The 13,576-nt window shown below is 44.4% G+C and overlaps 1 protein-coding gene across 1 annotated transcript in view; it reads right to left on the bottom strand.

Moving 5' to 3' along the window:
* MTR (5-methyltetrahydrofolate-homocysteine methyltransferase) overlaps positions 1–13,576 on the bottom strand; it is a 345,546-nt gene that overhangs the window by 270,581 nt on the left and 61,389 nt on the right. The window contains 2 exon segments of the mRNA XM_030196515.1: positions 3,583–3,689; positions 5,297–5,389. Coding sequence (XP_030052375.1) covers positions 3,583–3,689; positions 5,297–5,389 — 200 coding nt within the window.

Raw genomic sequence — 13,576 nt, 5'->3', positions numbered from 1 at the left:
CTTGTATGGTTTTAAAGTTACCTTTCAGGATTCTCACTGTGAAGTCACTGGTACAGTGTCCTGGTCCTGTATAATGTTGACCAACAGGCGTGGGAACCCTACTGGCACCAGTATTGTTCATGTGATGTCTATGTAAATTGAATCTTGTCTTAAGCATCTGGCCTGTTTCTCCAATATAGCATCCTTCTTTACATTTTTTACACTGAATGATATATATACCACATTGGAAGATGAGCAAGTGAAAGATCCCTTTATGTTGAATATCTTTCCTTTGTGGGTAACTGTGGGGTCCTGTGAAATATTTTGGCATAGTTTGCAACTGGATAAATTACAGGGACGTGTGCCCTTCTATTCCTTTTCAGTCTGTGATGGAAGTTTACTTCTGATTAGCTTGTGTTTTAAGTTGGGTGGTTGTCGGAAGGCCAGTACTGGTGGGGATGGGGATATCTCTTTCAGTAATTCATCACAGTGAGAATCCTGAAAGGTAACCAAAGGGATATAATCCTTAGAAAGTTTCACAAAAACACAAAGAATCAGTCCCACTAAAATTGATGCTTAGCAGTCTCCCAAGGACCTGTACTTAATATAAATCCACAAATCTCAGACAAAAAAAAAGTGTCAATGTGTTTTTATATTTCGAGGAGGAAAAGGAGAATTCAGTATAGGCTGTAATCCACAGCCGAGCTTAATCTCAGTAATTGGGAAATAAAGCCAATTCCAGGCAGACTTCTTCGGTCTGTGCCCTGATTATGGCTAGACACATCTGGATGGGCTAGAGTGGACTTTGACAGCAACTCCAGTAGTTGAGAAATATATCCAGTGCTGGGCAAGGACAGATCAAGAGTATATATGTTGTATTGCAAAACATGCTATGAGTTTATCTTATTAGGCACACTGGATGGACTGTGCAGGACTTTATCTGTCATCACCTACTATGTTACTGTGATAATGTGGCTTGCGGCTGGCTGCAGGACCTCAGAGACACAGGCAAAGGGCAGTATAAAGTCAAAGAAAAAAAAGACAGTCTATGCCTGTTAGAGACTCACTTCCACCTTGGGCAACAACACATTAACATTTACTTCCTTCTCTATCATTAGTTCTATCTTCTTCAGTACAGTTCCAGTTACTCATACATAAATCCAGGCCTGGATGCAACTGGGACACTCAGTACCTAGGTCTTCACAAAAAAAGGCACTCCTTTACATTTAAAGTCTTCTGTTTCTTCTCATGCAATACCTGGGTTTCTACAGCGTGTATACCTCTCACCTAGGGCCACTCCTTATTTTCCAGGGACTCTACCAAAGGTACTGCTTCCCAATCATCACTTTAGGGAGAATTCCTTCACTTGGAGCCTCCCTCCAGATCTCTGCACTTGAGATCTCACTCCTGGAGACCTCTTCCCTTGGGGCTCTCTGCTCCAGAGCATTTAACCACCTCCCGGCCTGAACCCCACCACTCTGATTCAGTGTCTGACATGGCAGGTTAGCGCCACCAGCCGTTGTGCTAAACTGCAACCTCAGTGAGGGAGTAGAGATGTAGCCTAGTGGTTTGACTTTGATCCTGGAGAACTGGGTTCAATTCCCACTGCAGCTCCTTGTGTATATACTGTAAACCACTTTGAATGTAGTTGCAAAAAGCACAGCACGTGGTATATCAAGTCCCCTTCCCTTTCTTTGGTATAGAGGCAAGGGTCCCTCTCACTTCCTAATGCATCTTTTCTTCCTGATATAAGATTTATACTTTATTCATTCAGCTTTTCTGTGTGTTTACTCTTGGTTGGATTGTGAAAAGCTTATAATGAAAAAAAAAAAAAGAAATGAAATACTGGCTGGTTGTGGACTGCAAAAAAACCCTTTACAGGGTCAAAGGCACTGAACCTGTAGTGCTCAGTCTGCATCTGCTTGGCAGGAGGGCATATACCCACATATCTGGACAAGTCTGGAGTGATGATGAAGTAGTAGCTGCCAATTTATTATAATCACAATTTTCATGTTGCCACATACATCTAACCATATTCCCATTTGCGTGCTTCTTTGCCAAAGGAATCCTAACCAAATTCACCTATCAGCCAATATCTAAGCTTGTTATAGGTGTTATGTTAATCCAATACAGTTTTCTTTCCAAAAATACTTCTTAAACAAATTATTAACAAATACATTTCTTTAACAAACAAGGTCTTCAGCATACTGAGCCGTACCCACGGCACAACTGCATAGACAAATATGTCTAGAAAACCCAACTCTACTTGTCAATATTAGCATATATACATCATTGGTCACGCCCTTATAACCACAGTGTGTAACACAACAAAGTGTCCAAAACATGTACAATTAAAAATCTGCCTACAATATAAAATACTGAATATAGTGTCCAAAAGCACTTTTCACATAGTAGCTGTAAAAGACTTATCCGAGCTAGATGCAGTAGGCTGTGGCTTCTGTCTGACGAGCTGGCCCCCTTTACTTACTCCATTTTGCAAAATGTGATTGAGTGTGGCAGCTGGAGCCAATAAAGAGTCTCTGAGGAAGAGAACAAAACGGAGTACCTCGTCAGACCGAAGCCACAGACGACCGCGTCTAGCTCACATAAGTCTTTAAGTGGATTACAGCTATTATGTGTAACGTGTTTTTGGACATTGTCCACCTGACATTCAAAGCTATTTAACTGGGTAGACATGGCTGCTAACCAGTTAAAAAGCATAACAGTGTCTAACCACGAATATTCAGTGGGAGATAACCGGTTATCTCCGTTAAGTAGTCACAATTAGCAGCTAGACACTAACTGGCTATATTACACGATACAACTGGTTAGGCACGGATATTCAGCACGGATATTCGGTGGTTAAATCAGACTGCATAAATAGCAGGCCTATCTTTAACCCTAAAAAGTTAACAGGTTAACACTGAATATCAGCTTAACTTTTCAGCGGTTAAAATAACCCCGGATACTCAATGCCAGTCACTGGAAACGGCCCAGCATCAAACATCCAGGTTTAACACCACTACAGGCCTGTCACTGGCCAAATATCAGGCCCTATATTTAGTATTTTATGGGCAGATTTTTAATTGCACATATTTTGGACACTTTATAAGTTGTGTTACTACTACTACTACTATTTAGCATTTCTATAGCGCTACAAGGCATACGCAGCGCTGCACAAACATAGAAGAAAGACAGTCCCTGCTCAAAGAGCTTACAATCTAATAGACAAAAAAAAAAGTGTTACACACTGTGGTTATAAGGGAGTGACCGATGATGTATATATGCTAATACTGACAAACAGTTGGTTTTTCCAGACATAATTGTCTATGCAGTGATGCCATGGGTACAGCTCAGCACACTGAAGGCCTCCCTTTTTCACAAAAAAATGCATTTGTTTCTTAAAGAAATTTATGCATTTGTTAATAATCTGTTTAAGAAATGTTTTGGGGAAGAAAACAGTTTGTAATGAGACCTTATTTAGACCTGTTGGTATATGGACTGAGGAATTTTCATGTTGGTGACTAATGGTTCTCCTCTTAAAAAATCTTCTGGTTATTTGGAAATGTTTAATCCGATGCCATGCTTACTAATATTTCTTACCTTTGAATTGGCTGTATCAAAAACGGTTTCCACTAACAAGATATCAACACCACCATCTAGAAGACCTCTGGCTTGCTCCCCATAAGCATCCACAAGTTCATCAAATGCTATGAAACAGAATGGATTCCTTAAGACCTTGCAGACATTAACAGAATTAAAGTAATCTACTAATCAGAAATATCATATATTTTTTGAGCAAATCATTTTTAAAATGTTTTGGATTTCTTTCCCGAGACCTCTTCCAACCCTAGCAATTGTTCCAGATCTAACCAGGGCTTGAGCCAGATCTTCAAACAACTGAAAAAAAGTATGTATCTAGAAATGGGGGAAATAGGTAATAAGAGTAAAGTACTACCATACCACATATTACCTCAAGACATACCTTTGTGATTCACACATTAATGGGGCCTGGTCCAAGGCAATGGTTCTTAACCTAATCTTCAAAAGCACCCTAACTTGTTTGGTTTATAGGGCTGCATTTCAATTAAAATATTTAATCACAATTAATCACACAATTGAAAGGTATGTATGTATTTCCCACTGCATCTCCTTGTGACTCTGGGCAAGTCACTTAACTCTCCATTGTCCCAGGTACAAAATAAGTACTTCTATATAATATATAAACCACTTTGATTGTAACCACAGAAAGGCAGTACATCAAATTCCAACCCCCTTCCCTTCCCTAAAGGAATGAATCTTCCTCCATCCCACAACACATCCAATATCTCTCCCTTTCTCTTCCGCTCCTCTTCCCCCAGGTCTCTATCCTGGGGTGCACTCTCTCTCCCTCTATCTTCCCTTCCCTCCCTCCCATTGTCTAGCATCTCTCCCTCTCTCCACTCCGCCCCCATGAGCAGCAACACACATTTGGTGGTGAGCAGCATCAAGCTCTTCTCGTGGCTGCTGGAGCTCACTGCCTTGGTCATAGCTTCCATCAGTGGCCCCTCCAGTTCTGCTTGTGGGTCTGCAGCTAACTCCCCTCCCCCACCTGGGATTCAGTGTCTGCTCCCCCTCTCAATATCCTCTCCCACCCACAGCTGGTTTGCCTTAAAGGTAGTCTTCTGTTAAACCCCAAAAGTAGCGGCATTGAATATATGCTGCCTATGGCCTGCTTTGAAGTTTTCCCTCTGGCCTATCCTGACTCCTCTGACATCACTTCCCGTTTCTCTCTGGGTGGATGGGTCAGAGAGAAAACCTCAGATCAGGCTATAGGCAACATATGTACAACACTGGCACTGGTGAGAATCAACAGAAAACAACCTTTAATGTAGACTGGTGGGGGAGGAGAAGGCAATGTTGAATCACAGATAGGTGAAAATATGATGGATTGCGCAGAGAACTAGGATTCCAAATGGAAGAGAGCAGAACAGATGTTTGGAGGAGACAGCAGACCTGCAATGTGATTGTTTTAAATTGTGACTAATGATTAATATATTAATCTCAGAGTTAACTGCAATTAAAATGCAGCCATAATTTTCCAGCTATCCACAATGCCCAGTAAATACCTTGAACATAAAAACAAGTTCATGTATGAAAATATAAAAAATGAAAACCAGACTGGCTAGGGTACTCTCAATGACAGCTAAGATTCAGGACTTCATTCTGGAGTCCAAACTCCAGCATTTTGTTTACTTTTTATGCCATTTACTACACTTATATACTGAGAATACCAGTGATAATATATCTCTTGGCCAGTGAGATTAGAGGTACTCACTAATATTCCTGTAGTCTGGTCTTTCCACAGATGGGGACACAGAGAGTGTTCGATTTGTTGGACCCATGGCACCTGCAACATATCTCTTAATTCCTGAAAGAAGAGAGATTCAGTTACTCTGCAATCCAGAAGCAACTCGTGTATCGATCTCAGCTGTCACAAAGGTAATGGGCCATTGCACACCTCACTCTTTCAAGAGAATCTGCAGCAGTCACCAGTGACAATCACTTAAAACTCTTAGCTTGTAATGGGCGGATCATTGGTGATTCTAATATCTATGTGCGAAGTTATAGAATATACCCGGTGTGCACGTAATATAAGCATTGGCATGTACACCAGGCTTTACTTGACGTAACTGCCCACGACTAAATTTAGTCATGCGGACCAGCACTTGATGTATTCTATATAGAATAAGCTTAAATTTCCATGCACTTTAAAGTATGTCTAAATTAAGGTGTACTTTTTAGAATGCGCTTAGGCGAAACTCATTTCAGCACTGAATTTTTAGACGCGATATATAGAATCTAGTTCATAACACAGCACTGAAACCCACAATACAGCACTGCAAATAACAAAGCAAGCTCTGAAGCACTGACAAAAAAACATTTTGAATATAACCCTTTCCCCCTTCACAAACCCATCGAAAACTTACCAAACCATCCCCCTTCCCAATCCCCTCCTAACAAAGAATACAAAACCAAGGAGATTTACTAAAGCAATTATAAACCTCACAAGTTTGCTACTGTTTTCAATAGCAAATGTTTGGAGGTCACTCAATATGGCAGCAAGTTCTGCCCACTGCATTCAGCTCACAGAATGGGCCAGAAAGGCTCATGCCGCCTCTTGTCATACAATCTCTTTTGTCTCCCCTTAACAAAACCTTCAACAAGTATGCCTGGTCATTTGCTTTATGTAACAGTGACTTGTAGGCAGAGTGCTCTGAAGCACTAGCATGTGCAAAAGTAAGCAAGAACCCTCTTGTAAGGAACAGGAAGTTTTCACAAAACACTCTTTATGCTAATAGTACAAACACTATTCCAAAGGAAAACTTGCTAGTGAGCAAAGATAGAAATCATGCTGGCCTGGGAACAAGAAAACATGCTTCTTGATGAAAGCATGTGTGATGAATGTCCAATCCACTATGAGGCTCATTTTCAAAGCACTTAGACTTGCAAAGTTACACAGGTACTCATTTCCAAAGCACTTTGACTTCCAAATTTCATAGGTTACTATGGAATTTTTAAGTCTAAGAGCTTTGAAAATGAGCCCCATAGTAACCTATGGAACTGTGTAAGTCTAAGTGCTTTGAAAATACACCTCAATACCAGCTAAAAAAACACACTTGAACAATTTCTAGAAAAGCAGGGTCCCAGCTTGGGACTATGCAAATTAGATAGAAGATACACCTTGACCACTCGCTAGAAGTATACATCAATCTTCAAAATGTACAACTCAAACTGAGAAGAGATAAAAATAGAAAAATTATTTCAGACTGTATGAAAGGACAATCAGTGTGTATGCAGGGAGGGGGTGTCAGACTTGTGAGTTCCTGTACCAAGTAGAGCGCTGAGCCCGGTACTCGGACCAGGTTCTGCTTGGCAGCCGCACAATCCCAGGTTTCACCTCCGCTGACTGCCGTTCCCCAGAGGTTCAGGCCCTAGGTGTGGGCAGCCTGCAGGACTTATGAGACGAAGCTGGAAGTGGGGTGGTGAACGTATCGGCCAAGCAGGCAAGAGACTGATCCAGGTACAGGCAAAGTCAACAGGCAAGAGAGTAATCCAGGTGCAGGCAAAATCAATAGGCAGGCAGCAGGCAAGAGAGTAATCCAGGTGCAGGCAAAATCAATAGGCAGGCAGCAGGCAAGAGAGTAATCCAGGTACAGGCAAAGTCAGCAAAAAGGGACAAAGTAGAGAAGAAGCAAACTACAGAGCAAGTCACACCTACCAAAGTAGAAGCCGAAGCATTGAGGCAGGAAAAGGTTCCACAAAAATAGTGCTGACATCAGGCATTCACTAGAAACAGCTAAGAAGGAGAGTAAGGGAAGCAGCCAGGCATCCAATAGGGAAAGAGCAGAGGAGGCAAGAGAGAGCCCATAGGTTAAGGGCTGAGAGATGGACAACTAGGCCACCAGTCAGGGGGATCCAATCCTCATGGAGCAAAAAGGCAGGGCAGAGAGCCCATAGGTTAAGGGCTGAGAGATGGACAACCAGAACACCAGTCACGGGGATCCAACCCCCATGGAGCAAGGAGGCAGGGCAGAGATGCTGTGAAGGGAACCCCGGCTCTACACCGACGGAGGGAGTGCCATTACCGGCAAGGTGAGGGGCATGACAGGGGGTTCCATATTTAGCTATAAAAACAGAGAATCATGAAGGCAGATAAAGACCATCCATGTCATCTACTATCCTTCCTCTCCCTTAGAGATCCTATCAAGCTTGCTTCAACTCAGATACAGTCTTTGTCTTCACCATCTCCACCAAGAGGCCTTTCCACAAATTCACCATTCTTTCTGTGAAGAAGTACTTCCTCAAGTTACTCCTTAGGCTGGTCCCTTTTCACCTTCATTTTATGCCCCCTCATTCCAGAGTTTCCTTTTGATTGGGCAAGTTCAGTTACCCTGATATTGACTGGGTAAATGTAACATCAGGGCATACTAGGGAGGTAAAATTCCTTGATGAAATCAAGGACTGCTTTATGGAGCAGTTGGTATAAGAGCCAACAAGAGGAGGAAAAATTCTAAACCTTATTCTTAGTGGAGCGTATGATCTGGTGCATGAGGTAATGGTGCTGGGGCTGCTTGATAACAGTGATCATAATATAATCAGATCGATATCAGCTGTGGACTAAGTACACACAGGAAATCCAATACGTTAGCATTAAACTTTCAAAAAAGAGACTATGATAAAATGAGAAGAACGGTGGAAAAATAATTTAGAGGAGCAGCTGCGAAGATCAAAAATTTACATCAGGCGTGGATGTTGTACAAAAATACCATCCTGGAAGACCAGGTCAGTTATATTCCATGTATTAAAAAAGGAGGAAGGAAGGACAAATCACAGCTGGCATGGTTAAAAAGTAAGGTGAAGGAAGCTATTAGAGCAGTGGTTTCCAAACCTGGTCCTGGAGGCACCCCAGTCAGATTTTTAGGATAGCCACAATGATCAAGCTCGCTGAGGCTGTGCCTGAGTAGGCTGGCAAGCCAAAGGAGTGTACCTACGCCTAGAAGAGTAGTAGGGACCGCTCCATGGCTTGCCAAAAAACATCCTAGGTGAGGAGGTGGATGCATAAGGTGTCCAGCAGGAGACAGAAGAGATGGCATTAGTGCATTTCTTGATTTGGTCAGTGACCTCCTCAACCTTCTCTTTAAAAAGGTTATCCCCCAGCAAGGGGCATCTGGCAACCTCTGCTGAACAGAATATTCCAACTCAAACACGCAGCCATGAGAGACTGAACATTGATATACTTTGAGCAGATATCCTGGATGCCACCTCAAAAGTGTCGTAAGTGCCCCTGGCCATGAACTTGTGACACGCCTTCTGCTGCTTGACCAACTGGCGAAAAGGCTCGGCCTGCTCCAGAGGGAGCGTATCAACCAAATCTGACAGCTGTCTTACCGAATTTCGCAAGTAAACACTCATGAAGAACTGGTAAGACTGTATACTGGAGATCAGCATTGAAGCCTGGTATATCTTCCTCCCAAAAGAATCCAGGGTTCTAACTTCTTGCCCTAAATGTGCCGAGGCATAGTCCGTAGTACTACTGGCTCTTTTGAAAGCGGATTCCACCACCAAGGAATCATGATACAACTGAGGCCATACAGACCCAGGTTTACTGTGGATCTGATACTGGGTGTCAATCTTCTTGGGCACGACAGGGACCGACAGAGGGGACGCCCAGTTCCTAATGAGGACTTTCTTAAGTACCTTGTGGAAAGGTGCAGTCACAGCTTCCTTAGGAGATGTGTAAGCCAGGACCTCGAGCATCTCAGCCCTGGGCTCATCCTTCACCTCTAAAGGAAATGGAATGACATCAGCCATTTCCTTAAAAAAAAAATGGGAATGAAAGGCTCTCCGGTGGAGACCATATCCTTTCAGGTGGTGGAGAGGGTTCAGGGGATACCGTAAGACTCATCTGAGGAAAAGTATCTGGGATCTTCCTCTGACTCCCAAGAGTGCTCCTCCTCAGTATCGGACAGTATCCCCCTATGGGACATCCAAGATCGAACCTGCCTCGATGCCAGCTCCCGTCTTGACTACGGTGAAGCTTCCTCCACCGACGTCAAGAGAGTGCAGACTCAAGTGGCAGTCGACAAGGGCCACAAGCTGCGTTGGCGTCGGAAGCCACACCACAGGCTGAAGACCAGGCGAGGCAGCAACAGAAGGTATGGCAGGCGCAAGCACCTCCAATATGGATGCACGTCACTGCATGATGCCATCCAGCAGATCAGGGCCGTCGAGGGCCGACACTGAGAAAACCTGGGGTGCCAGCTGAGGTGCAGGTTGGAGAATCACTGGGGTCGATAAGGGAGCTGGATCTCGGCTGCTTGGAGACAGGCGCATCGGCACATCCTGTATGGAGGGACAGCGGTCTTCCCGGCACCGACACGTCTCGGGTGCAGAATTCTTCGACGCCCCAGAACTCCTGGCACCATGTGTCGAGGGTGACCGATGATAATGCTTCTTGGCATTCACCCAAAGCATCTCATCCTGACTCCTCGCTGTCTACGAGGACAACGTGGAATCTTCACGCCGCCTCAGGGTCGGGTCCAACGATGGACTGTCCCGGGAGGCCTGCACAGCAGGCGGCCTCAAAACAGGTGGAGACCCACGTGATGCCTCACTGCTCCCGGTGTCTAAAGGTCTCAAAGTCGGTGCGATGCTCAACATTGATGCCGATGCCTCCGACCTCAATGGGGATGCCGACATCGAGGAACCGGACTTCGCTCCAAAAATCTTCTCTCATTGAGCCTCTCCGGAAACCTGGTCCTTTTCTTCAAGCGAAGACAGAGAAAACAGTTAGCAGGGCTATGGTCAGGCCAAAGACACTGCAGACACGTCCTTTCCCAAGATCGTTCGACTGCACCGGGTACAGTGCTTGAAGCCACTGGGAGTCTTCGTGGACATGGACGGGAAAACCTCGTTGGCCAAATTAAACGAATCGATGGTGCCTAAAATGGGCAAAGACAAAAAAAAAGAAGGGAGGAACCCAACTGGAGTCAGGGCCTAAAAACGGCCCATGACGTTGAACAAGAAAGAAAACTTAAACCCGGGCAAAAGTCACTAAGAAAATAAAGGACAGGTTTTAAATGGAGAAAATAAAAAATCTACAATAAAAGTAGGAAAGAAAATAGCCGAAAAGCACTCAAAGCTCTTTAGAAGCGGGCAATTGAGGAGAGGACCGAAAAGACGCACTTTCTTCTCACACAGAAAAGAAGTGAGAAGACCGCATTCATGCGATAGGCGGGAAGGTACTCGCGCAAGCACTGTGGAGTGCGGCTTTTGCTTCACCAAGCTCTTTTTTACTCTGGCGTAAATGCTGAACTGAGCGACATGGATCGGCATCTATCCACTTGAGAATATGCAAGCCTGCTTGTCCTCTGAGAACGAGCAATTCTCACAGAAAAAAAAAATCTCATGAATATGAGCTGCACAGACTTTTACCATGCAGCTTGGGTTGGGAAAGCACCAGTGCATGCGCATAGTGGTCAATCAGTAAGCGTGGCTGTTATGCATATGCCCAGAACAATCTCATTACATACGGCTTTAACACTCGCAACTAACTGGCGTGTAAGAAAGCCGTATATAAAGTGATTGACACAAAACACCAGCATAATTCACGCTTATCATCTTGTTTATTAAGATGTACAACATTGAAAACTGTTCACCACAAAAAACACCCGTCATTGAGTTAAAATAAAAGACGAATTTGGACTGGAGTTCCTATGGAGGAAGATTGAAATCTGTGCCTGTGAGGTCAGACAGCAGATCTCATGGTCAGTGATAGTACAACACCATGCAGTCACCAGTCCCACACACCAGCAAACAGCGGGTGTGTTCAATCCTCCTGGAAGGTCCATTCCATGAGAAAGAAAAAAAAAAAGAACGCTGGCCACACTTTTTCCAGTAATTCTGAAGCTGTCTGGCAGCCCATTCAAGTCGTATGATTCCTCCTCTTGTCCCCTTGAAACAACACCCATAGCCACTCTCCTTTACAGATACTATTGAATGCCAGAGCTACAGGAGGCATGAACATGCGGTTGGGGCTCTGCTGGGAGAAGAGAAGTCCACAGACAAGGAAGGAAAGCTGCATCACCTCTGATGATCACACTGCCTCTGCAAATGACCACTATGACAGCTCCTGACCTCCTGTAAAATTTCCCCTGGTAAAGGAAGGAGGGCCTTTCTGTGCATCGCTTGTAACAGCTGTGCATCCCTCAGAATGTACATTTGAATATTGAGCAGCTCATTTAAATAAATTACCATGATATTCCTGTTGTCTGCGGCAGTGAATGTTAAAAAGCCCACAGAATGACACAATCCAGTTGATGGCAGCTTAAACGGAGAGCTCCTCCAAGACCGAGAAATAAGCAATTTTATGGGCAACCGAGTCAGAAATGGGCAAAGACGATAACCTTGGATGGCTACAGGCAGTGTCTCTGGTCGCAGGTGGACCTGAAATCCTTTGCTTTTCAAGCACAGAGCGCGGCAGATCGTGGGGCTGCTAAGATGGGGCCAGCTCCTTCCTCACCACGCAGTGAGATCATGGCTGCAACGCGAGAGGGTAATCAGCTGAACACGAGGCAAGCAGCACCAGACCAGCCTAACTTGCAATCGCTGATGATGGAGTTAAAGGAGACCATGGAGAGCCTTAAACAAGATCTTCGAGCAGATGTTACAACTCTCCATAAAAAAAACAGATAACGTAGGCCAGCACTTGGATACATTTGAAGAGCGAGTAATTTAGCACTATCAGGACTTGGTTGCTTTGGGCAAACAAGCTGATGCACTGGATAATAACTATGAGGAACTTTGGACTTACATAGAAGATGGTCAAAACAGAACGAGACGAAATAATCTACGTGCACGGGGAATCCCTGAGGAGCTGCAAGAACAGGACCCGGCTGCCCTTATGTTGCAGGTTTGCCAACAGTTCCTCAGTGTGGCATCCCCGATGAGGGAATTACCTATGGTGGAATTTGAAAGAGTCCATAGAGGTCTGGGGCCTAAGCTGGTGGCCAGACCCCAGGATATTATTGCATGTTTCTTGAAATTTCCTGTTAAAGCACAGATTCTCCAGGTGTTGAGGAAAGTGGGCCACATTACATGGCATGGGGCCAAAGTGAAACATTTTGCGGATGTTTTAGCCATTACTCTACGCAGGCAGAGGGACTTTCGCCCTATCACGCAATGCCTAGTGGATCATAATAATGAATATCGCTGCCTATACCCTTTCGGCCTTTCTTTTGGGTTACTTAATAATCAAGTCAAACTTGCCCAACCCTCTGAAGCGATAGCACTCCTCAAAGACGCTAAAATATTGTGGGATGACACAGCAAAATCCACTGCGGAGGAAGGAGTCATCCCTCAGCTAATATGAAGTGGCAGAGAGGCGACCAGAAGAATCAACATCGCAGTCCTTCCCAGGCAACATAGCTGGCCTGAACATCTCAGCTGGTTCTGCCGAGAGTACATCCTCGTGAGGATCTACATATCGTGGAGGCCTTGTTTGAGTGTGGGCTGGAGAACTGTTGACCATATACACTCTGAACCTCCCTGGGGGTTTTTCCCCTTTAATACAAGATATGTTGGACTTGGTCTACTCAATGGGTGACATATGGCATGTGGAGAAAGTGATGAGGGAGGGGATCAGGGGATGGCATCCTTTTTCTCTCTTAGGCCTATTGACCATAGGGTGGGTGAAGGAGAAGGGGGGTGGTAGGGGGGTTGGGGTTGAGGGGGTTGTGTGATGTGTTGGAAGGGGTCAGTATGGTGAATAGTATGATTGGAGATGTATGTCAGGGTAGTGGTCAGGGCTGGGGTGGTGTCTCTGAAGATGTGGAAATTTACGATTTGATAGGTTATAGATTTTGCAATGTTAAAACGTTTGTCTTTTAATGTTAGGGGCCTTAATGCTCTAAGTAAGAGACAGCTCCTTTTCAAAGAGGCGGAGAGATTGCAGATAGATATAGGCTTCATTCAGAAAACATATCTCCTGCTGAAGCATGAGTCTCTCCTTTGTCAACAATATTCTAAAATACTGTTTGCCTCTAATAGAGTGAAA

This window comes from Microcaecilia unicolor, chromosome 3, assembly GCF_901765095.1.
Source record: "Microcaecilia unicolor chromosome 3, aMicUni1.1, whole genome shotgun sequence".
Taxonomy (NCBI): domain Eukaryota; kingdom Metazoa; phylum Chordata; class Amphibia; order Gymnophiona; family Siphonopidae; genus Microcaecilia; species Microcaecilia unicolor.
This window is presented reverse-complemented; position numbering and strand designations above follow the sequence as displayed.